The 26504-nt window shown below is 38.1% G+C and overlaps 1 protein-coding gene across 1 annotated transcript in view; it reads left to right on the top strand.

Moving 5' to 3' along the window:
* The window catches only part of LOC114480290 (ephrin-B2-like), a 125244-nt gene extending 99391 nt beyond the window's left edge, over positions 1–25853 (top strand). The window contains exons 3-5 of the mRNA XM_028474293.1: positions 11375–11467; positions 18634–18696; positions 24856–25853. Of these exons, the coding sequence (XP_028330094.1) occupies positions 11375–11467; positions 18634–18696; positions 24856–25283 (584 nt within the window). The 3' untranslated portion in view covers positions 25284–25853. The remainder of the gene's footprint in view (positions 1–11374; positions 11468–18633; positions 18697–24855) is intronic.
* The last annotated feature ends 651 nt before the right edge of the window (positions 25854–26504 follow it).

Genomic DNA, 26504 nt, shown 5'->3' with positions numbered 1-26504 from the left:
GTCCATTAACATGCGCTGTCCCAATCAAATAATTTTATTTATTTATTTATTTTTTTTTTAAATGAGAAGGAAAGCTAGCAGTTACTTAACCCTCCTTTTTTCCTTGGGGTCAATTTGACCCCATTCAATGTTTATCATTCAAAAAAATGTGCTTCATATTTCATGACTTTTCCTAATTTAATGGGTACAATTGACTAAGCATGACATGATCATGATGTTATTTTTTTTTTAAATGTGGTGAACACATAAAGCATGCGTTAGTGTTCCTCTGGGGTCAATTTGACCCCAAGGGTAAAATGTGTTAGTAGTAATATTTCAGGATAATAGGAGGGTTAAAAAGGTGGGAAATGTTTCAGTTTTTAACACGCAACACTTTATTTCTCCCAATTCCTGCAATTGGTTCTTTTTGATTACATTTTATTGAAAATGTTATATTATATATAACATACCACTGACTATACACCACATCTGCAAAACTTAAAAAACATTTGTCACAATAAATATTTAAAGATGGTTAACTCATTGAGTGCCATTGACGTCTATAGACGTGAATTGTGTTTTTTGGCTGGGGTTGCTAGGAGACAGTGTGACGAAGGTCACCCGTGAATATCTAACTTGCACCATGATGTAGTGACCAACTGGTGACATATACGTGGCATCAGCGCACCTTTGGATGAGAGCTCACCCATGATGGACAGAGCTCAGATTGAGAGGAAAAGAGTTTACGACACAGAAAATGGCGCTACGAGAGTTAATGCTGAAGTTCCCAGCAGCTCACACTCGACCAGAACATGTGTGGAACTAAGTAGACTATTGAGAGTGTCGCAATGGTGAGAGAAAACGATGTCCTCGAAGAGGAAGTTGCATGTGTGGAGAACGAGGGGGGGAGAGACTTGGAGGACGGCCAAAATACAGTAAGCAAACCATTCAACTTTGACCCAGATAGCAAAATAATAATAATATTGCCATCAAAAGCCCGGTCTCAGTGTTGTTTTTGTAGTTTTATAGTAGGAAACTAATGTAGGAAAAAAAAGCGTTTTGTCACAAACTGGCGATTTGTGTGAAACTTGCCTCTATTCAACTGCGGATTACGGAAGAACAAAACAATGTAGAAATAAAATTATTCTTTCTGAAGAAAGTACAGAGTCTAATCTTTCAGAATCTGGTTTCCGATTCCAGATTGTCATAGGAAAAATTATTCTGTGGGACTTGAAAAATCAGTGAAAATCATCTAAAATGCCTGGCACTGAGGGGTTGGCTGCTCTGAAAATGGCTGGCAGTGAAAGAGTTAATATAATACTAAAACTTTATTAGCTGTATTTAACTTTACTAAGTACTATAACTACATCTCTATTATGTATTTATCGTTATGAGTTTGAATCCTGGAAAGTAAATCAGATTTTAGATGGAGCTCATTGGTGACTAGACCTCCTGAGGGCCCATGCGGGCCCCGCGTTGGTAACCACTGACTTAAACAAAAGGAAATCAAAGGGGATCCTCTCACGTCATACTTCCACTCATAATTACCGCCTTCATTAACCTGACACTCCTGTGATTCCACTAACAGCGCCATCGCATGTGGAATATGAGACGAGCGCAGCAAAATGAGAGCTTTGTTCCTCCGCTGGCTTCTGTTTGCTTGTTTATTCATTCCATTTGTTGTTTAATCCACTCTTTTGCGCCGTGCCACATTCCATTTTTTATTCCCCTTTAATCTTGTTGTCATCAGAAAACATGCTTCCCCGCGTCACGCACACACGGTGTAATTGGAGAGCGAGCAGCCCCAGTCGGCCTCGTAAACACTGCTCGTGTAAAATGGCAGAATGTTGGAAGTTGAGTTACAGAAAAGTGGCAGTTTGATTAGTTTTCACTTGACATAAGGGAAGCTTAATCTACCTCAGACTTTGGGAAGAACCTGATCTCTCAGAATAACTTTTGACCCTCTTTCCTCTCTGGGTATTTTGTGTCTCTCCAATATGTGTCTTTTAAGTGTTAGGATTACAGCACTTATTGGTAATTATTCTTATCCTGCGTGTTCTTTCTTTCTTTTTTCTTTTTTCTTTCTTTAGTATTTTTCTTTTTCTCCTCCTTAAGATTCATAATTTAGAAAATTCACATTAAATCAGCCATATGTGCTACAGATTGTCCACTTCCACTAAATTGTAGCTCCAACGCTGAAGAAACTTTTGTACATTATGAACCTATTGCAAATTATTCCCCTGTTTTCAAAAATGTAAACTTGTTAAACGTGTCAAATTTTGCTGAATTGACACCAAACTTGCCACAGCAGATCGTCTGTCCTACACAAACTATCCACGCAGATTTTGGATTTATCAAAAAATTGAGTAAACAGTACTTGTAGATGATGTTTGGAAAATATCAGAATTGTATTTAATATTTTATTAGTATTATTATTATATTTATTTTTACAGCATTTTAAATTTTGCTCTCATGCTAATAATTTGAGCCAATGAAAAATGGCATTTTCAGTTTTTCACTTAATGGAGCCAAAAAAATCATTGTTAAAAACAAACTACAAACATCTCCACGCTGTCTACTGTATATACAATGTGTGTATTTTTGTCTTAACTGAGTTTTTGACAACTTCAAAATCAGCCTTTAAACGCCAACAGCTGGTGTCTTGTTTTGCCTAAAATTGCCTGGCCCCAACCACTGCTGTGCAGCAGCTATAATTTAAATTCAAGATGCACCATTATCAAAGAACATTTATTTTTTATTTATTTTTTTTATTTAAAAAAAGGTTAATGTGTGTATCATCAGAGAAAAAAAAAAAACCCAAAGAAAATCACCAAAAATAAATTAATACTGATGAAATACTGATCATTTATTATTTATTTATTTATTTATTTTTGTTTCAGGCATGTGACATTTAATACATTTTGTGCAATCACATAATATCCCAAAATATATACACCATTTGATGTTAATAAATAAAATTAAAGTTATACAGTTATACAAAAATATATATAAACTATGTTTAATTAGACCCACACATACGTACATACACACACACACACACACACATACATACATATCTCATACAGTATATCTGATTAGCATGCCTGAAAAGGGTTAAGAAGAAGTAAACCTATCAAATCCTACCCCTTCTCCAATATTATTATTTTATATTAGATTTTTCCTTTTCATTTAATTGTTTTTTTCTGCTCGAACGTCTTTAAATAGTATCGCGGCTATAAAAAAAAAACAAAAAACAAAAACCCTGCTGTGATAACACAACTGCCTCTGCTAAAACCCCTGCTCGTCTCATTTGTTACTGTAGGTTTTTGGACTGTGATCACAGCCTACGCTTTTATGTCGTGTTGCATTATTTTTTGCTCCCCTCTCTCATGCTGTTCACATCTTACTGCCCTCCGCTCTGATCAGATTTGGTGGAAAGAATGTTGCTGAAGCCCGAGAACGAGACAGGAATGACTGTTTCGCTCTCAGCTTATAAACCGATAAAGAGCTGATAAACTCCAACTCCACTTTTATGAACTTTAATAAGATACATGTTGTGTACAGTTGGATGTTGTAAATATAGATAAACACAGTGAGAATGTGATCAAAGCAGGGGATTTGCATATAGGACACAAGATTCCCACGATACGCCCTGTTCAGATCATACATTTCATCATGGAGTGTTTACAAAGAATTGGCTTAAATACACACGCGTACACAACAGCAAAAGCAGCCAAGCGTGATTAGATGCACTTTTAAAAGTCTGCATCTCATTTGTTCTGCTGTGTCGGCACTGCACACATTGGTTTTGGTAATATTAAAAAAAAAAAGAAAGAAAGAAAGTGGATTTTATGAGTGAAGAGATCCAAAAGATTTTTTTAGTCGTGAATGTGTCTGGTTAATTATCAAAGTATGGGTTCATTGGGACAATTTTAGGTTTTTTTTTTTTTTTCAACCATTCAACTATTTTTCAGATCTTAAAACACAGTTAATGCTGGGCTATATCAAGCTAAAAAAAAAAAAAAAAAAAAAATCTACTTTTTTTTATTATTTTTTATCTATTTTTAATGAACAAAGCGCCCCCTAAAAGAGGATTTTGGGTTAAAGTCACTGACGAGTTACACCAGGTATCACCAGCAGGCTGCGTAGTGCAAAAAATACAAATGTTGGACCAATTTTGGCTTTTCCACACAAATACGACAGCACGTGTGAGTGAATTCTGTTGAAAGAAAGAAATATATATCGATATAAACACCATAATTATATCCTATATCATGTATCAGATAATCCTGATGTATCGTCACATCATCCAGCCCTAGCTAGATTATACACACATCTCTGTGTGGGATCGTAATTAAACACCTTTTCAGGCTCATTAAATGATATTTTTATTGGTTGTATAGCATAAAGGAATAAGATACCCCTAAATTGTTATTATTTTTATTTTGCTTATTATAAACAAGTAAAAAAAAAAATATATATATATATATGAATACAAAAGCAATACCAGAATAAATAATTAAATAAATAAATGAGCCCACAAAAATGGAAAATCCAGCCATTAAAAAAACTAAACTCGAAATAAATAAATAACTCATCAAAAATATGAAATCAGCTATAAAAAAAACACCTGAAAGAGATAAATAAATAAAATGCAAAAAATGTGATACCCAGCCGTAAAAAAACATTTGAAATACATAAATAAACAAATACATAAATAAACCCCCAAAAATGGCAAATCCAACCATAAAACACCTGAAATCAATACATTAATAAATTAATGAATATCTCCAAAAATGTGAAATACAGTCACCTGACATAATTAAACCACCCTAAAAAAATTGGAAATGCAGCCATAAAAACAACCACACCTGAAATAAATAAATAATTATATAAACCCCCAAAAATGTGAAATAAATCCATAAAAAACAACACCTTTTTAATTAAATCTGCATATCAAATGTGACATAAAGGTGTGATTAATAGAAGTGTGTTTGGCAGACACACACACACGAGCATGTGCAGCATATATAACCAGTACTGCTCATATACTGCACGAGGAGATGGAAGAGGGAATGAAGCAGAAAGGCAAACATGGAGGTCCTAAAGTGTGCCGTAATGCAAATGAGATGACTTTGCATAGTCTACTGCAGTAAATGTCACTCTATATGAGGGTGGAGGTGAGCTTTAAATCCCAGATTGAATGAAGGAACAATGGGAGATGAATGTGGAAAGCACCGCCTGCCCTTTTTTTTTTCATAGCAGCAGGCGAAGTGGAGACGTGATAATAGAGGCCTGGCCTGGCACTGACCTTGGTAATAACAACACAGAGGAAGACTCTCAGCCACTGTGTGATCTCCTCCATGAACTCCACGCACAGTACGCCACTAATGCCCCCCCCCATGCCTCCGTCTGTGCAGTCTGATTGAGGCTGACTGCAGTATTATTTCATTAATTAAGTTTTTCCACTTCCTCCGCCTCTCCCCGCTGTCTTCCTTTCTAAGCGACGCCCTTCCTCTTCCTCTTCTTCCTACCCCCCTATCAGTGATGATCATTGTCTCAATTACTCATCTCCCCTTTATCTCTCTCTCTTCTTTGTCTTGTCTTGCTCGTTTCATCTAGTCCGTCACTGTTCCTCACACTCATTTTTTGAGAGAACCATATCTCCTCGTTGCTCTCATCAGGATTTGACTCGATATGGAGACATGGACCAAAGGAACACACACTTCTAGTCTGAGCATTGATATGGTTTAGTTAGTGAAAATGCAGGAGGCAGACTCACTAAATCTTCCTATACCGTTTCAGAAAGTTCCTGAGATTTATGCTATGGATTTTAGAATTTGTAACTTTTTGACTTATTAAATGTTTTCTTTCCAATTCATTTTTATTGGAAATGTCAAGCCTTCAATTTTTTTCAACCCATTTCAACCTTTTTCAACCTTATTGCAAATGTTTAGCTAATGCTAGGTTATTGCTAATGCTATGTTAGTTCCAATGCTCGGTTAATGCTAATGTTACGCTAATGCTAACACTAGACTAATGCTAACGTTAGACTAATGCTAACGCTAAGCTAATCATTAGGTAAATGCTAGCGCTAGGTTAGTGCTCTTGCTAGGTTAGTGTTATTTCTAGGCTAATGCTAAGGTTCGGCTGATGTTAGCTAATGCTAGGTTAATGATAATGCTAGGTTAATGCTATTGCTAGGTTATGCTAATGCTAACCAATGTTAACGCTAGGTAAATGCTAACGTTAGGTTAGCGTTAATGCTAGGTTCGTGCTATTGCTAGGTTAGTGCTGAGGTGAGGCTGATGCTAGCTAATGCTAGGTTAATGCTTTTGCTAGGCTATATTAATGCTAGTTTATGCTAACCAATGTTAATGCTAGGTTAGTGCTAATGCTAAGGTTAGGCTGATGTTAATGCTAGGTTAGTGCTAATGTTAGGCTAATGCTAGGTTAATGATATTTCTCGGCAAGTGGTATTGCTAGGCTATGTAAATGCAATGCTAATGCTAATGACGGTTAATGCTAGTTAATGCTAATGCTAATACAAATGTATGCTTATGCTAATGAATGCTAAGGCTAAGCTAATACATTGCAACGTGGGCCAGCACCTGCATCCTGACTTGTATATTTTTCAGGAAATGCACATATTGTCATTTGCTTTGTTTCTGTTAATATGAGATGTTTTTTCTACCTGTTTCTTTTAGAATAGGCTGTTTTTTTAACAGTTTTTTACCAATCACATGTGTGAATTTTCTCCTTTCCGACTCCTGCTTTCTTTTTCTCATTGTCTGCTCTTTGTATCCCTTACCGCCTCGGCCGCTCTTCCCTTAATGGAGCCATTAGAGTCTCTCACCTCTCAGCTATCTATCATGCCTTTTAAACTCCTTCCTCACTTTCTCTGTTTTAACTTTGCCACTCTTCCTCGTCCTCCGCCCTCGTTCTACATTAACTTAAGTTTCGTCTCTCGCTCGCTCCGTCCGCCGCCCTCACTGGGTCATCTCTCCATCGTCTCACTGGGTCTCTCTTTTTCCCCATCATATCACCAACAGCTTGTCACAGGCAATCAGTCTCCCTGCCTCGCTTCCTCGCGCCGCCCCCCTCCTTTTTTTTTGTGATCCTCCTTTCCTCACCTCCCCAGTCTCTCGTCACCTTCTCGTCCTCCTCCTCTTGTCAGTAGTTGTTAATCTCAGAAATCCCCCAACTCCACACGGGTTAAACCGACCAGTTGCAGAGGAGTTACTCCACACACATGCAGTGCACTTAATACTCTAATAAACAACTTTATATACAGTATATCTCCTTTAACTAAAGATCTCCTTTGGATTTCATGGTTTAAGGATGGATACTTTATGCATATACACAGAAAATAGATTTTGCATTAAATTTGAATGTTTAAAATACGTCTTGGCCTATTCAGCAAACTAAATATTATGTGAAATTACTGCAGTGAGCAAATGGAGGCTCTGTACTTCTAAAATACCATAAATAAATAAGATTCAAATTTCAGAACTTGGATGTATATACAGTATTTCCCCTTGATTTTTAAAAGGTCATTGTAGTAGAAATGCATATAAAAGATAGGAGCAAATGTTTGCATGACACATAACACGCATGCAAAGTTAACTCACAAAATCCAAACAAAAATCACAATAAAAGGCACAAGTATGAAACAAAATTCACAAATGTACTTTAAAAACACACATGAATACAGACATACACAAAAATAACTGACCAAATACACTAAATAACACCAAAAATACACATAAGTGACTTCAAAAACACAAAATGACCACAAAAAATACACAAAATGACAAAACATCGGCAAAACCTGACAAAACTTCTTTCCTGTATTAATGCTCAAATTATTATAAATTCTGACACAAAGTTGCCAATGTCTGGTATATGGAATAAAATGTCTATTGTGTTACCAATAAACAATTTATTTAAAAAAAAAAAAAAAAACACTTTAAAAGTGCTTTTTACTGCTAGTTTTTATTATACCAGTCCTTAAAAATACAGTTCATGGGGGGCAGCCACAGTTCGGCCAGATGTAACCTCAAAGGTCACAAGGACTTTTTAAGAAAGTTACCCAACTAAACCTTTGGTTATTATATATGATGTTTTGACAAAGCTTGCAATTAAAATTTCCTTTAAAATACTTTTTTCAAAACTCTTTTTTTCATAATATATTACCATGAAATATTAGATATTCAAGATTATTTTCAGAAAACTCTGGGTTTAGCAAATCTCCCAGTTAGACCAGTGGTTAAATCCATCCTGGCTTGGGTTTTTGAATGGAAATTTAATACATACTGTATGTACGAGTACCTGTGATTGGCTTCCTACATACAGTACTACATCATAGTCTTTCTACGTTTCTGTAAATCTGGACGATGACAAAACTCCCAAAAGACAAATTGTTAACAGTCCCAAATCCTTTTTTCGAAAAGTGGGGTGGAAAATAATACAATCCCAATGTAATTATGACTTTTGAGGTTTGTGCAAACACTGTTTGATGGTCCGGTTTCCCTTCATTTGATCCCTGTTCCCCCGCTGCACGTCTTTGACCTCAGCCTGCTCCTCTGCTCCTGCTGCTTTCACACTCTGCATCCTGCTGGGATGGACGGAGAGAGAGAGAGAGAAGGTGTTAGAGGTAAAGCTGCCTCTTTTTCACACCTTCCATTATCTCTCCATTCCATCCTCCTGTGCCATCCGCCGTCCCTCCACTGCTTTGCTTCAAACGGGCTAATCTATAGCCTGGGGCCAAAGAGAGGAAGGAAAATGATCTTTTAGATTTTTATTTATTTTTCTAAAGAGAAGAGGTGAGCATTGGCCCCTGGGGTTGTAATAGGGAGAATGAGGATAGCTGGGTGGTATGTGGAAGAAAGAAAGAAAGAAAGAAATATGTTGATTTAATATTTTTACTGATGGCAATGGCTTCTTCACACCTTCTTCCTGCGTCGGCTCAGCCATCCAACAGAAGTTTTCTGATGCATTTTGGAAATCCGATCAACAATCTGCAACATTTGAATTTGATGACTGGCGGCCGATGTGTGATTCTCACATTTTCCACGTTTTCGCATCTTCCCCCCCCCCCCCATCTCTCCTACCCCGCATCATCATATTTCAGTCCTTCTGCTTGGTTTTGCCTCTGCTTGTCCTTCTCCGAGCTTGTCGTGACCCGCGGGCTTCGGATCTGCAACGTATTGAGTGAAATGCTGCAGCTTTTATTTACTTTGTTTTTGCGCTTCATGTAGAACATAGGTTCTCAAAGTGGGGTATGCAAATTGTCATAGGTATATGAATAAAAAATTAAAAATTGGATACTAGAATAAATAATTATGAATCGACCAGCAGCCAAGAGCCTCCATGCATTGCCATAAATTACAGGGGCGACCGTGGCTCAGGTGGTAGAGGGTTGTCTTCTGATCGAGAGGTTGGGGGTTCGATCCCAGTACCTGACTATGTGTAGAAGTGTCCTTGGGCAAGACACTGAACCCTAAGTTGCTCCCAGTGGTCGACTAGCGCCTTGCATGGCAGGTGTATGAATGTGAGAGTGATTGGGTGAATGAGCTGATATGTAAAGCGCTTTGAGACTGTTTCAGTGTGGTTATAAAGCGCTATATAAAATCAAGTCCATTTACCATTTACATTATGAAAAGTAAGTAAAATGTGTCTGTATAGTGCTTCCCACAGACAATAGATTACACAGTGCTTCATAGTGGTAAAATAAATAAAGTAAACAAGTATAAGAGCATGTAATCAATTAAATAATAGTATAAAGTCTAACAAAACACAATGCTAGGTCAGAATGCGTACTGAAACAAGTAGGTTATAAAGCGCAAATATGACGAGAGCTACATTGCTTTACCGGTTTACATTCCTTACAGATTGTTATTGTTTAAAAATAATTTTAAAATGTTGTAGATTAATCCTCAACAGGATACGCAAAATTCAGTGACACATTTTACCATAGGACTACAGGGTTAGGGTTAGAGTTAGGGTTATGTTGTATGTGACATTAAATCAGTGGATCCCCATTGTAATATCACACATTTTTGGCCTTTTTTCTTTCTTTCTGTAATTAGCTTTTGATAATGTTTGTTGTTGCCAGCATGAGTGCACAAAGTGACGAGATGCATTTTAATTTCAACTAGATTTATATTTAAGAAAGTGAAAGTACAGAATACAGTTATTTAAGATTGTCTTGTGAGTGGTGGTATCATTTGAAAAAAGAATAATAATTGAATCGGTATTATAAATTACTCGACCCCAAGGTTGAAAAAAACCATGCACTACATTATTATGTTTTTTAACTTTGCATGAGTAGGGGACACTGTATATCGATATTCAAGATATATCGAGTTGATATAAAATGGCAATATCGCCTATATCTCGATATATATATTATTTTGTATCAAAATACTTGTTTTAGGAGTCGCTGCTTTCACTTCTTCTTAGAACAGCATCTAAAGAACAATTAGATGGATTTCTAACTAGTGTGTCCTAACCCAGGCCTGCCTCTAAACAAGCCACACTACAGAACTCACTCACAGGTGCTGTCCCTTAGAGGAGAAAGAGCCAAAAGTGGCACATATTTTGTGCAAATGTGACCGAGAATTGTTTTTCTGGTTTGACTTTATTCGAATGAAAAATGTCGAGATTCATATCGTACATCACCATTTTTGGAACAAAATATGAATAAATAATTAATAAAACCCCTATCACAGCTTGAAGCACATTAAATACACCATTGCAGTCCTGAACTTATCACTTCCTCATTTTCATATGGAAATATCATCTTAATTCTTCTAATGAAAACATAAGCAGTGATAGTCGTGCGGTAATACCAGTTGGAGCTCTCAGCCATCCAACACAGTGTGTATTCTCCACCAATCAATTCCAGTTTCTGACTCAAATCACACACTGATTTGAGTCTCAGGGGCTTCCTTTGATTTCATACATGCTCTTGATTGGATTACCATCCTTTCCCTCCCACTGCCAATCTCTGCCTTTCAGGATTACTCTACCACTGCTCTTGCTGTATTTCACCGGCCCAAGCTCCAATAGCAGTTGACTCCAAACTGCTTGAGTCCATGCGGCACGCTGGGGATGTTAATGAATTTCAGCATTTGAGGACTTGGTAAAAGTGCTGTTGGCTTCTGCGTTTGACATTTTCAAACCTCTGGAGAAGTTTTAAAGAACTAAATGTCACAGCATTACTCCCTACAATGGCTAACCAAGCTAATTGTGCTAACGGAAGCTTGTAGCGACGAGTGTGAGAATGATCTTTTAATGGATGAGTGGATATTTTTCTGCGTTGAATAAGTCAAACAGCTTTGAGGTTAATTGTGCCATTTTGTGTGTGTGTGTTTTTTTTTTCCACCTCCAGCTACGTCAGATGGGACGCGTCAAGGCCTGGATAGCATGAGAGGAGGAGTGTGTGCTACGCAAGGCATGAAGGTGGTCCTGAAAGTGGGGCAAAGTGAGTCTTTCTGATTTTATTTTTCTAAATCTCATAGTCGGACTTCCTGTTTAATAAAGACAATTAAAAACAAGGGATTCCAAAGAAGACGGTTTAGCTCTCAATTAATGTTGAGCACAATGAACACCTACAATGAGAGCCCTGATCTGATATAGGCTATGAGAAATTGGCAATCATTAACTTTAAAAGCCTTTTATTGGTATGAAGTTTAAAAATAGGTAAAATAATATTACCGATACTTATCAGCTTCACGGATTAGCCACTAGCTACTTTTGTATTCACACAGGGAGATTGCCTTGATGCAAATGATATTCTTATTGACATAACATTAATCAACTATGTTGAGGGTTCAATCCCAAACAGTACTTAACAGTTCTAAAGTTATCTTGATGCAGAATTCTAAGTTTTCTCATTGAGCCAATAGTCTATTGGTCCAACTTAGAATTCTGCATAAAGAATAACTTCATGAACAATTATTGTCAAGGATTGAACCCCAAACCTAGATAATCCACTGATCTACTACTTAATTCAAGGATTTAAGGTTTTGTCGTTTGTGTTCATGTGAGCATGTACAGAATGAAATTACTTTCCAGAGTCCTCCGTTAAGCTCTTTTATAAATATATAAGTATAAAAAACAGCAAAATAAGCAAACACGCTTGTATGAAATGACACGTACTTTTAAGTTATTGATTAGAGTACATCCACAAAGGCAAATGGACTTGATTTACGAGATGTACTTACCAAATGTGACAGGACTGCTATGCAAGTGGCTAATTTACCATTGGGAGCAACTTAGGGTTCGGTGTCTTGCCCAAGGACACTTCAAGACAGAAGTAATAGCCTTGGACTGGAACCCCCAGGTCTAGATTACAAGACCGTCCCTCTTCCACCTGATAATATTGAAGAGTGTAACCCTGTAGCCTAGGCTTCTAGCCATAGCCATGGGCATAGCCGTAGCCTAGGCTTCTAGCCATAGCCATAGGCATAGCCATAGGCATAGAAAAACCAATGAAAAGAACCCAATGTAACACACCTCATAGAGAGTAAGACCATCTTGAATATTGAATATGACATTCAAACTATCATTTTCTTTGGTTTTTATGATTTTTTATGAATATTACATTTTAGTACATCTTCAAAACAAGTTAAGTACCAAAATAAAAAAACAGAAGAGAATGGAAAATACCTTTGGAGTCATGTGATTCATGAAGGGTTTGAAGAAAAGTAGCAACTTCCAGGAGTAGCTAAGGATGTCGAGTATGTTTGCCAATAACTAGAGATTGTCGGTTGGCGTCCCGCTATATCTAAGGCATTATTGCTGTATCTCTTGGCAAGATATTACACCAGCATTCCACCATATGAGTCCATTATTATTATTATTATTATTCAGAGTGGGTGTTTGTTGTTGTGGCAGCCATGCTTCTGTCCTCTGTGGCTATACGTACGGGGTTTAACTCCTTCGGGACTGCTGTGAATAAATATTGGTTTCTGTCAACAAGTGGGGTTTCAGCCAGGAAAAATAAGGTGCTATAAAAACCCAAACCTTCTTTATTTTTATTATCCTGAACGGGCTGAGCTTCAAGTCCCCACAGCTGGGGGTTAACCTACAACCGACAGGTCTCACATTTCTTTCCTTGGCTTTATTTTTCATTCCAGTACACACTGAAGATAAAAATCAACCCCTTTATTGGTTCCTCCATTGGCGTACTGGTTCCAGTCCTTGACACGAAACATTCTCACACATCTATGCAGAACAGAGTGCTACTGATGTATCCCTGAGCCACTATTTTTTGCTCCCTCCACATGTTTTTAATCTTTCCCTTTCCTTATTCACATACATACCGAGGTGTGTCCCTCTCCGTCTGTGTTCCCTTTGAGCACATTAAGGCCCCGTTAAGTCATAAAACATACAACAAGACCTTGGCTGCTTTCTTACACTGTCTTTGAAATTAAATTGGCTCATGCTCGACACACACACACACACACACACACACACACACACAATCGCAAACGTTCCAATGAGCTCACACTTGAATTTGAACACAGACTTGAAACCAAGGCAAAGAGCCACACACAGACGTCAGACCTGCCAGGTATTAGCACGATCATGAAATGACTCCTTTTTAGCACAAAAGCACACAGTCAGGGTTTTTTAATGACTCGTAGCCATATACGCTAATTTGTTGCCAAAAATATTCCCCTGTAATGACCCTCAGGTGCAGTTTAAGCATTTTTCCCTGACTCGGGCCTTGCCGTTTCCATTTCCTTTGCCATTTCCTAATAGGTACCTGTCCTTCACATGACACCACTCCCCCCCTGTCACCCAGGGTGGCGGGTGTATGAATGCTTGCTTTAATCTTTGCTGTGTTATCAAGCCTTGTGTGTTGTATAGGTGCAGCAGCAGCAGCAGCAGTAGCAGCTCTATCAGGCCGTAACATCAGCCCCGTCAGCTCCGTTCAATAGAAATACCACCACACACTTTATTTCCCCTGGCTCCTTTCACCACACGGGCGATGGAAAAGCTGCTTTGCTCTCGCACACATCCAACCTGCCGCTTAGCAGAGCTCTCGGACAACACCCCTTCATTTCATTTGTCATCCTTGTTTTTTTTTTATCTCTACCTCTTGTCTTTTTGTCATTTCCTCTATATTCCCTGTCCAATTGCTATGCCTTTTTTCTAACGCCGCTCACTTTCTTTATCAAATTCCCCTTTTCCCCATACTCATCACCTCTTTTTCTCCTCCCATGCTGGTCACTCCACCTCTCTGCTCTACCTTCTTCATTCCATCCATTCTTTCCCTCCCTCTCTGTCCATCCTCCCCCCCCCCCCGTCTGTTCCATCTTATCTGCCGTGTGGCTGAAAGGTCACGTCCGTGTTGTTTGTCGTCTAAATAAGCGACGTGCTGCCTCGTGGTGATCTCCGATGAGATATGGCGAGCTTGTGTAGACGCCTTCCCTCCCCTTGCCCAGGCTATGGCCTGTCCTTTCTTATTTTTTTCTTTATCTATCTTGGTTGCTCTCTAAATCTGACACACACAGAGACGCAGACACCCACACACACACACCCCCGCTGACCACGCAACAGTGCTTATTGATCCCGCTTCAGCGCCTTCCAATTTCTGTGTGGCTGACTGTCAAGAGGGAGCTGCCAGCCAATAGCTTTCCACTATCTAAATGTCAGTGTATATAGGTTGATCCCTGTGCGGAGCTGTTTTTGTGCATCTGAATTGTGGATCCATTGTGTGTTTGTTTTTTTGTTTTTTTGCTTCCCCCCGATGACCGATAACACATTTTTTTTCTTACCATGTCGTATCAACTGCTGAGCCGAATAAGTCATAATAAGATATTTGCAGGGCTCACAATTTTACCGGTGCTGATATTGCATAATGGAGGTCATTTTTCATGTTAAATATTTGAAGGAACTCAAAATTCTTACAAAATCCTTACATTTTCCTGACATGATGACATATTTCCCTTAACGAATAGAAATTGATCACAAAATGTAGGAAACTTAAATTTCTATTATTTCCCAATAATAGAAATTATGTCTAACTTCTTTAAATATTGAATGTCTTTGCAAAAGTAATGTAGCTACTTTAAAATGACAGATTGTATGCTTTTGTAATAAAAAAAAAAGGAATCAGCAAAGTGCTTTCCCATTAGTCTTATAGCTGTCCACCCCAAGGTCAGAGAGGATTAACAGTAGGGTGACCATATATTGAATTCCAAAAAGGAGGAGACTTGGGCCGATCTCGTCATACTAAAAGTACTCGTAGTTTTCTTGAATCTACCTTGTACGGCAAAAATAAAATGTAAATAAGTTGCTATTGTCCATAAAGTTAAAAAATGTATTTATCTCTTTATAACAAAGACTGGAATCTGGAATCAGTGGGGCGTCGAGTCAGTCACCTTTATTATGCATTTCAACAATCTGTCCCTGAAAAAAACTTCTTAAAATGTCTCAATTATTGAAACAATATGAGAAACATTGCTTCCTAGAAATTAAAACTATAACAAAAAACTCAAAGCTGACAGAACAGTAAATACGATACGATTCGTATCCCGATACAAAGGATACGATACGATATATCCCAATATTAAAGTATAAGGTGATTATTGCATTGTTTTTTTCATGCATGACTTTAGAAACAACTAATCTGTAAATGTGTACACCTTCATGAGAACATTATGTATGAAATATATTTTACTGGCATATTTTACACTCAAAACATTGGCTTTAACATGCCATGTGCCAACAACTTAAAATAAAAAAAATAACATACAATCTGTCTGTGGCTTTCAGACCAACTTTGACTTTAGTGCAACTTAACTGAGGTTTATGCCTAGACCTAGAACAACAAATAAATGCAGAAAGTTAATACTTTCTTTTTAGATTTTATTGAAAAAACACAAGCTGGTCAACATGCCCAGGTTTCAGTGCACTTCTTTGTGCTGTTACAATGTCTCCTGCAGTGGAAAATACTTTCCTGGTTAAATAAAAGTAAAAAAAAATAGAAATTATTATTATTTTTTTAATAAAAAAAAAAAATCAATATGAATGCATTTATAATCGATTTGAGAATCGTGCGACGTAATATCGATATATATCGCCGAATCAATTTCTTTTCCAACACTCCTTTTAAATATACACTTCAATAAATAACAATAATGAATATTGGCTTTAAAGAGCAACTCTTTAGCTTTCAGAAACTGGTGGATTTTCTCAGATAAAACAAATATTAGCTGAGTTACAGTCTTTTAAATGAACATGTTCCTGAGATGCGTTCAAGGTCCCTGGGAAACCTGGACAATTAATTTGTAAAATATCCCCGGACAAGACGTGAAAAGAGGACATTTCCGGGTAAATCCAGGCGTATGGTCTTCCTAATTAACAGTCAACGTGGGGGTTTTTTAGTCGCCGTTCAATTTTGCTAGCATCTCAACCAACATGTCGTATGAACTGCTGAGCCGAATAAGTCATAATCCAACACCAAATGACTCCTGCAGCCTCCTGTCAGCCAGATGGCTCGGTGGTGAGCGGACTCACTACTTTCTGGACCATCTCTTCCAGCATTTGAGAAGTAGCACTTATGCGGTGGCTGCAATGCTACGACCGTGCGCGCGTGTTTGCACGCGTCATATAAACGCACTTTAATCACCATTACTGAGGGCTTGCGAGACAGATGGCCTGATTTAGCGACTTGAGATTACAAGCCATTATGGTTTTGCGTAAATTCACTCAGGCCAAAACAGAGAACGTCCTCTCTTTATTTCCCCATTCGAACAAATGGAGAAGTGCTCAAATGTTGCAAATTGAAGCCAAATCAATATGTGCTGTTCTATAATGGAAAGAGAAGGAAGGGAAGCCTTTATTAAAGCTCTTATTCCTCTCCTTCTCTTCCTCTTTCTGATTGCCTATGTCATTTCAGATTCCAGCTCTGAGAGCTTTTTCATAACTGTTTTTCTTATTCCTTCCAGAGTTAATTTTCATTTAGTTTTAGTCATAGTTTTTTTTGACTAAAATGCAACTTAGATTTAGTGAAAATCAGGACTAAACCAATCACCTGAACTAGGTCCGACTGTATGAATGTTGTTTTTGTAAATTGTTGTAGTTATTGTTTGTTTGATTTGTTGTGTGATGTGTTTATGTAATTGTATACTGCACTAATGGGTGTAGACTCCAGGAAGAGTATCAGTGGCTCTAGCTAAAGCTAATGGATTAAAATAAACAGATAATCCAGATCTGTTATTTTAACACTTATTTATATATTTTCTGTCCTGTTATCTTGACCAATATCTATTATTTAACCTATTTCTTACTATTATTATTATTATTATTATTATTATTATTATTATTATTATTATTATTATATATTTCCCTTCAATGTTCCTTTCTTGCTTGCTCTTTGGGTCTTTGGCTACTGTAACATGTGAAAGCCACCACTGCGGGATAAAATAAAGTATAATCTATCTATTTAATCAACTACATGACATTGAGAATTTAGTCGACCAAATCTGTTCCAGATATAGTCAACTAAAATAATAATCATGCATCATATTTACATAGTGCTTTTTCAAAAACAAAACAAAAAGAAACCTCAGACAAAAGAGAGATAAAAGATAAAGCATAAAAGTTCATACATTTTTTTAAGATATGAAATTACCACAGGACCACATGATCACATGATATGATTGGATTCCGTCCCGTGTGAGTGACGTAATTATAGTTTTATTAGTTGACGAATATATACTTTAAATATATTAAATACATTTTTTATTCACATGTATTTTTTTCTATTCATCATAGTCTCGTTATTTTTTTAGAAAGTGTTTATTTGTACGGTTACCGAAGTACACGTACGTATTAGGGGTGGGAACCTCTGGGTACCTCACGATACGATACGCGATACAAAGCTCACCATAACGATTATCTCGCGATATGTCAATACTGCGATTATCGATATATTGGTCAGAAATCAATCTACAATAATCTCTGACATAACAAGAAAAAAAGATGAAGTAAAAATATAAAAATTTTATTTTATATCTCTGAAAGACAATAAATTGAACAAGTGTCCTACAAACAGTGACACTATTTTAGTGCAACATTTCAATAAATAAGTGTCAACATACCAATGTAAATGAATAACTACCTCCAATAGTTCTTTCTGTAAACAAAAAAAGGGTCTTTCTTACCAGTGACACCATTATAGCGCAATATTCCAGTAAACAATATATTGGTTCCTTCAACAAACAGTGATAACATTTCTATGAAGACCTACCTGCACATTTTAGTGAAAAAGCAGAAAAGGTTTTGAAAAAAAAAAAAAAATCGATACTTAGCAAAAGCATATCGATAATCGATTGTGCGAAAAAAATATTGCGATATATTGCCGTATCGAGATATTGTCACACTCCTAGTACGTAACGTCTTAGGGTTAGGGTTAGGTTTAGTCTTAGTCACACGACCTAAACTGGCCAATAACTGACCTATCACGTGACCTAAACTGGCCAAATAGTGGGCTGCGTAAGGATAGAATGTCGGTGTATTGATACGGCAACCGTGCAGATAGCCACTGCCTAATTTTTACTCAAAAAAATATTGTATGTCATGACGAAAACTTACATTAAAACTGATTCACGCCATATTTTTTTCCTTCCCCAGGCCAGTACGGACTGCCACCAAAGAAGGAGCCACCAGCAGGACGCACCACCAGCAGAAACCCAGGTAAGCAAGGCACTAAATAGAGATTATCCACTGTAGATTTATCCGTAGAATGGCTGAAATAGTGAGATGGAGAAGAAAAGCAGCAGAGAGAGGGAGAGACGGAGGGGGGGGGGCAACAGATGGAGAATGTGCAGTGGTGACATCTGTGGATCTCTCGGTTTAATTCCATATTTCTTCCTCTTCTCCACTCCGCATCCCCCTCCTCATCGTTTTCAGCACCCGGCCCTCCGAGCTAAGTGCTGGAGGCAAGGGATGGATGGCTAATAGCTACCTTGGGAAAGAGAAGCAAGGCAGAGAAAAGAGAAAAAGAAAGAGAGAGAGAGAGAGCAAGGGACAGGAGTAGTTGGAGTGTTGTTGTCTGGTGTCTGTAGCTCTGTTTAAATACAGGAAGAAAAACAATGAAAAGGGATGATAAAGGCAACCGAATGCAAAGATGCAAATGAGTGAGGTTAGTATGATGCTTCACCTCCGTGTTTCAGAAGAGAAGGTTGCACCAACACCAGCTACCAGCATCTACATTTCTCTCCTCTATTCATGTACAATACAAAATGTGTGAAATAAGGGAATCACGCGTTTTCTAACCACTTGCCCATATAGGTGAGATTTATTAGTGTGAAATGGAAATTATGGTAACCTACGCATGGTTTTCCCTGAGATAGGAGAAAGGCCACGTAATGTTTTATTCACACACGTGTACGCATAAATAGAGATGTTTTTTTTTTTTTTTTACACCTGTTTGACACACTTAATAATGTATAAGCACACACTTGTTAATTTGACTTCAGTTGGAATTATGTTGAATATGTGCATTTTTATTAAAGTGAACACCTGCATCGTGTATAGCACGACATTACCTAGAGAAAAAAAAAAAATCATTTTAAGTATCAAGCTTTCATTTCCCAAGAATAGAAACGGAAACAGATAATGTCTAAGTTGTTTAAATGAAAAAGTAATGTAGCTGCTTTAAAATCACTGATTTTGTGCTTTTACATGAACTAAAGCATCAACAAAGTGCTTTCACATTTGTCTTTTAGCTGTCCACCCAAAGGTCAGAGAGGATTAACGGTAGGGTGACCATATTTTAAATACCAAAAAAGAGGAGACTTGGGCCGACATCGTCATACTAAAAGTACACAACGTTTTGTTGAATCTACCTTGTAATGGCAAAAATAAAATATGATAAATAAATACGTTGTTAGTTTAAAAATGTATTTCTCTCTCTTTATAACAAAGACTTGAAAAAAAAAATCTGGAATCAGTGGTGAGTCAAGTCATTTACCTTTATTATGCATTACTGCATGTCCTCGTGAATCAAGTAATGAATATTGGCTTTAAAGAGCAAATCTTTAGCTTTCAGAATCTGGTGGTTTTTCTCAGATAGAGCAAATATTAGCAGAGTTACAGCCTTTTAAATGAACGTGTTCCTGAGATGCGTTCAAGGTCCCTGGGAAACCCGGACAATTTCATTCATTTGTATCTCAGGACAAGACGTGAAAAGTGGACATTTCCGGGTAAATCTGGGCGTATGGTTTCCTAATTAACAGTCAACGTGGGGATTTTTTTAGTCGTTGTTCAATTTTGCTAGCATCTCAACCAACATGTCGTATGAACCGCTAAGCCGAATAAGTCATAATCCAACACCAAATGACTCCTGCAGCCTCCTGTCAAACTCTGAGAACTAAATTAATTTGTAAAATATCCCCAGTGTCATGTACTGTGTTCGCATCGTACTGAGATTACGTATATATGCGCTTATACTGTATGTGCATGCGTGCACACGCGCACTCACGTGATTTTTGTTTTGTTTTTTGGATTGGGTTAAGGTTAGGGTTATAATCTCAGTACGGAGGTAAACTCAGTACGGGACACCGGGCTGTCCGGTGACTTTACCTCCGTACTCTGAAAACAAAAATAAACAAAAATGGATTATTATTATTATTTAATTTTCCTGCATTAAAAGTCATTTTTTTAATCATGCTAGCATCTCAGCCAACTTGTAGCGTTGCTATAGGCTAGCTACTGTCCTGAAAATGTATTTGTATCAAGCGGTCACATAAATACTGAGATTAAATTCCCCCAGTAGAAGCAGTCATACTGTATTTGTGCTATTTAGATGTAGTGATAACCAAAAGTAACGCAAATATGCTGACTTTAGCATACTAAACTCCTCCTCAGGCGCTATAGCTTCCTTTCAATCTAATATTTCATATTAGATTGTATATATTGTACGTATACTGTATTTAAAGATGCTTTATAAACAAAGTGAAATCCCAAACCTGGTTATAGTGGTCAGACTACAGCCTGAATGATTGCTAATGCTAACGCTAGGTGACAGAAAGCATGCTGTCATCTTTTTAGTTTACTTTTAATAACGTATACAAAGTTATTATTATTTTTGTATACGTTATTAAAAGTAAAAGTACCTCTCAAGAGTGTATTGATAGTAACTATAAATGGAGTTACAAAGCTATTGCACCATGTTAGCCTTTTTAGCTAAATGTTGCCGACTGTGTGGTAATGTATGAAGTCCCTGCTGTGGTTCTAAACAGGGGGCCTGTTTACACATGAAGTTAATGCATTTTCATTAATGATGTCATTTTGCGAAGGATTTTGTTCAGTGCAAAAGTTATTTATTCAACGATTCCTCTATTTTAACAGAGCCACAGTTTAAACCTCGTCCGTGTAGATGTAAAAATGTTTAGGTACTGATAACTTTCTTTAAATAACAATAAAAACAAAAACCTCTACCATATTATTAGGAAATACAATAAAAATAAGCAGCGGTTAAATGATCTGTAACCTCTAGACTCTAAAAACAAGGTGAAATATGGAGTTACATAGAAATTTCGTCAAGTACCCCCTTTCTTTTATTTCTGACAACATATTACCAAGAATTCGATAAAAACATCTATAAATCATAATGATGGAATTAATGAGTGACAACACACATTTTAAATAATCTCATTTTGTAAATAAGTGGAATGAAACAGTATTCAGTGCATCCTAAATAGATTTATTTCTATACTATCTCCCTCCCTCCTTTCAGTTTATGTTCTAATCCAGATCATTTTGTGTATGTTGTTGTTGTTGTTTGTCTATTCTTTTTATTCTTCAGTATACTTTTTTATCTTAATTTGTGTTTTGTTTTTTTTGGTTTCGGTGTGTTGTTGGTAATTTTTTAAATTGTCTCCGTTTCTCTCTGAGTGCGTGTGTTTTTGGTGTCATTTTGTTGTTGCTCTTTTTATTATTCAGTGTATTTTTTGTCTTGTTTTGTGTGTTTTTGTTGTCGTTTTGTGAGTTGCTGGTAATATTTAGTATGATTATCATTTTTAACTAAAAGTAAACATTATCAAACCCCATATTTTCAATACTTTCATTTGTTCATTTTCCTTTCTCTCTCTCAAGTACCCCCTGTAGTGCCATCACGTACCCCCATTTGAGAAACACTGTGATAAAGTGACAGGGGAGGGAGGGAGGGAGCAAAAAATGGGATATAGTAATGAAAGGCGGCAGTTTAGAGATGGAGAATGAATGATGTTGGGTTAATGGAAGGAGGGACAAAGTAGACGGAGGAGTAGGGGAGCGTAATTGTCATTGGGCATTAGAGCTCCAAGTCAGTTCGGCCCAACGGGGGGGACGAGCGAGCAGCAGGTGAGCTGCGTTCGGGTGCATTTGCACACACGCCAATGTACTCCAGTGTTGTGCGTGTGTTGCCAGGCGCTGAGCTCAAAGCCAGGTAGGTCATTAAGGCTACAATAACTCCAAGATAGAGAAAGCCACGGAGCGAGGGCGAGCAAGGAGAGAGCGAGAACGAGGAAAGAATGGGACGTGTGCCAGGAATAATGATTGACCAATCCAAAATGTCCCATATGACTGAGACTCACATTACCTGCTTTAACCGGTCCACAACTTACACTCACACGGTCTCTATCCACCTGCTGGGTTCTGATCTGACCTCCTGCTGAGAGAAAGCTGCAAGGTTGTGAAGATCTTAGGTTTCTGAAGAGACACGCAACAAAAGTGGAGCCGTCGGCTGACAAACAAAAAGCGTAGTTGGACAGTTTGACACACAATAAACAGGCAGGTCACGGCGACGGACCTACAGACAGACAGACAGACAGACAGACAGGCGGGCCAGAAAGCCAGCAGGCAGTCGGAGTGTGTGGTCTGCTTGTAGCAGCAGAACTGGGAGAGTCCCTTTTTGTGGGTGGCTGTAAGACTAAGTAAATACAGTTGTTAGGGTTAGAGAAATAAGAGTGTGTTACCTAGATAGACACAGCGGCTAAGCCAAGCTGTCCGCAACTGTATATACTTTATAGTATGTACACACTCTCTGAAGACATTCTTCTCCTTTTTATATGCTCTCCTGTCCACTTCATCACATCAATAAAAAGACCACATATACCCTGTGTGAGATTAGCTGAATTCCTCTGGGTGCAGCCAACCACCAACCATTGCGCTCCACCTTCACCATTACAGTACAGTTTATATGCCAGTGGTTCCCAAAGTTTGTCTGTTGTACCCCCCTTTAACCCTCAGGGCACCGTTGGGGACCCAACCTGTACCGTCTGCTTATTCAGTTTTTTAAATTCTCAATATCTCATTCAGTTTAAAGACAGTGGGGTGACAGTGGTATCTGTCATTGTGTCCTTGGGCAAGGCACTTCACCCACATTGCCTAGTATGAATGTAGTGTGTGAGTGAGTGTTGGTGGTCGGAGGGACAGATGGTGCACTATGGCAGCCTCGCTTCCGTCAGTCTGCCCTAGGGCAGCTGTGGCTACAATAGTAGCTTACCACTACTAAGTGTGGCGTGAAAGAATAATGTCTTAATTCTGTAAAGTGCTTTGAGTGTCTATGATAAAGTGCTATATAAAATTCAAGGCATTATTATTATTATTATTATTATTATTATTAATTGTATGAACCATGGCCAGGAGTATTATCTTATTGTCATGTTCATAATTCCATGATCACTTTTATTGCAACATGAATAGAACGGCAGATATAAAATGTACCGACGCTCTTTGAGTTCAGGACTGATTTGGTCCCATTATAACCACATACTGTTATCCTGACATATAACAGTGGTTTTCTCATAAATACCTAATATATCTAAGCCTCTACCTTCAAAATACACCAAATTTTTTGAGGAAAAAATGCATAATTTGCATGTTACTTTTTGAAAAAAAATTGTGTTTTTATGATAAATGAAAATATAATGAAAAACTTTCCATTTGTGGTTAGGTTTTTATGACATTTTGAAGACACTTTTATGAAGGGTACCGTTTTGGTATATAAGCTCAAAGAGTGTAGTTTTTTTTTTTTTTTTTTTTTTTTTTTCAATAAATGTTCATAGCTCTAATTGTAATAATACCTCAAAATCAATGTACCAAACAATTACTAACCTAGTCCAGGCGTAAAAACTTCATACCAATTATTCCACTTTGCACCTTATTTTTGAGAAAAATACTTTTTTTTTTGGTGTTTTTCTTAATTAAAAAAATATAGTGTTTTTATGACAGAAAAATCACAAAAAGGAAAATGAATAAATAAATGAAAAATACAGAAATAAAATGAAAACTTTCTATGTATGGTTAGGTCTGAAGTTGTTGGTACCGAGGCGCAAAGAGCATAACTTTTTTTTCAAAGGTGCCTCGAGGGTTAAAGAATGAAACATTTTAAGACACAACCATGAAACTGAATTCTTACACTAGTAAAGCTCTATAGCTTTATCAGTTTGTCTACAGTATATGCTATAAGCTTATTTTGCAATATTCTTTTCGAAGTTAACAGAACTCTCCCGGTCAGTTCTGATCATACTGCCCTAAACAGGCCAGATACCATCATACACTGATAGCATTCACCAAGGTCTCTGCCTGAGGAGGCTCTGCGATGTTATGACTACCGCTATCAGCAACATACAAAAACCTGAGAACACTGAACAGCATGAGATTCACTGAGGCGTACACACTGAAAGCTTGTTTACGTGCTTGATCTGCTCCCCAAAACCCTTTCACAAATAAACCTTGTGTCCGCATCTGACCAGCAACCCTAAAGCTAGACTTCGTCTCTTTCATTCAAACTGCCACAACAAAGAGTTAACATTGCTTCATATCCATATTTTTCTGTTAACCTAAATGTTGTGCTTTTTCATTCAGGTGGTGCCGGAAACGCCACCCATCCTCGAGGACCCTTTGGGGACGATGGTAGAGGCGAGAACGGCCCCTTCCAAACCTCCAACATCGCCCTTATCGCCGGTGCTGCCGGAGGTTCCGCCTTCCTCCTTTTGGTCACTGCCGTGATCTGCATCGTGTGCTACCGGCGACGGCATGCCAAGCACTCAGACACCCACCACCCTCCGCTGTCACTGTCCTCCCTCACCAGCCCCAAGCGAGGTGGCGGGGGAGGCATCAGCAACTCCAACAACAATGGTTCCGAACCCAGCGACATCATCATCCCTCTGAGGACGTCGGACTCTGCCTATTGCCCGCACTACGAGAAGGTGAGCGGGGACTACGGACACCCCGTCTACATTGTCCAGGAAATGCCGCCTCAGAGCCCAGCCAACATCTACTACAAAGTATGAGACGGCCATAGATCTACTCGCTTGGACATGTCCAACTCCTTCTTCACCAGTTATCAACTAATCCTTCTTACTTGCTCCAAACGAGAAAAGCTCTAACCCTGAGTCCCTCAATTCTACCAGTATTTCCCATTGTGTCCCCCCACATCTGGCCACAGTTGAGTTTCTTGCCAACACCCCACCTCATTCTCATACTAATGGGCTACTAGGTGTGTGTAACGGGCAATGTCATAATGGTACATAGCCCTACTTCACACGGTCCTAACAAAGGAGTAAGAGCCTCTCAGTGCCCCTTCTTCTAAGCTCAGAGCTCAATGAGCCCCCGCCTGTGCTGAATTACAGAGTCAGCTCCTGAAACCTTAGTGTGTGCGCACCACATGCTTTTTTTTTTTTTTTTTGTAGGAGTAAGGACCCAACGTCGGGACATATTTTTTAGAAAAAAAAGGAGGAAAAACGAAGAAGAAGAAAGACTTCAACTTTGAAAGAAAAAAAAAGTACTGAAAAACTGCAACCCCGACCGAACTCTGACTTCAGAGGCCACACCTGCCTATAATCCACCGCCCCCATTGGCCAGCCAGACTCTAGCCCCTCCCACTAACTCAACTCTAGGATTCTAGTTTGTTTGTGTTTGTTTCATCAGAGGAAAAAAAAAAATCAAATCAAATTGAAGTGGGACCTGAGACTCAACCCAGCAGTGGTCACATGACCAAGCCCTGGCCTGAGGTGGTCTGATCAGCGACACTCAGAATCTTGTATATTTTAATAATGTGTGCGTGTGTGTGCGTGCCTGGGATTTGCTTTGCGCGTGCGACTGTGAGTACGTGTGCATTCTTTAGACTTGTCTTAAATACCAAAACACAAAATAGTGAGCGATTATCAAAAAAAAAAAATAGTGAGATTTTTTTAATAGCTACCAACACTTATAGATGCTATATATGAATACCCCGTAAATAATTTTTCGATGTTTCTTTTTCCCGTTCCTTTTGCTTTATTGTTTTCTACCCACTTCTGTTGTTAGATATTTTTATCTGCAGTTTTTCTTTGTCACAGCTTAGATTGACCTTGTTTTTTTTCGGCGTAACTTTATGTATATTAATTTAATCGTTTCCCCCCCAGTTTTACCGGGCGAGCAGAGACCTATTTCCTCTCTCATTCACCCCCCCCCCCCCCCATCATCTATTCCTCCCACCAGGGTCTCTGAACTCTGTGTATATTTTTATAGCT

Source organism: Gouania willdenowi, chromosome 18 (assembly GCF_900634775.1).
Source record: "Gouania willdenowi chromosome 18, fGouWil2.1, whole genome shotgun sequence".
NCBI classification, from domain to species: Eukaryota; Metazoa; Chordata; class Actinopteri; order Blenniiformes; family Gobiesocidae; genus Gouania; species Gouania willdenowi.
This window is presented reverse-complemented; position numbering and strand designations above follow the sequence as displayed.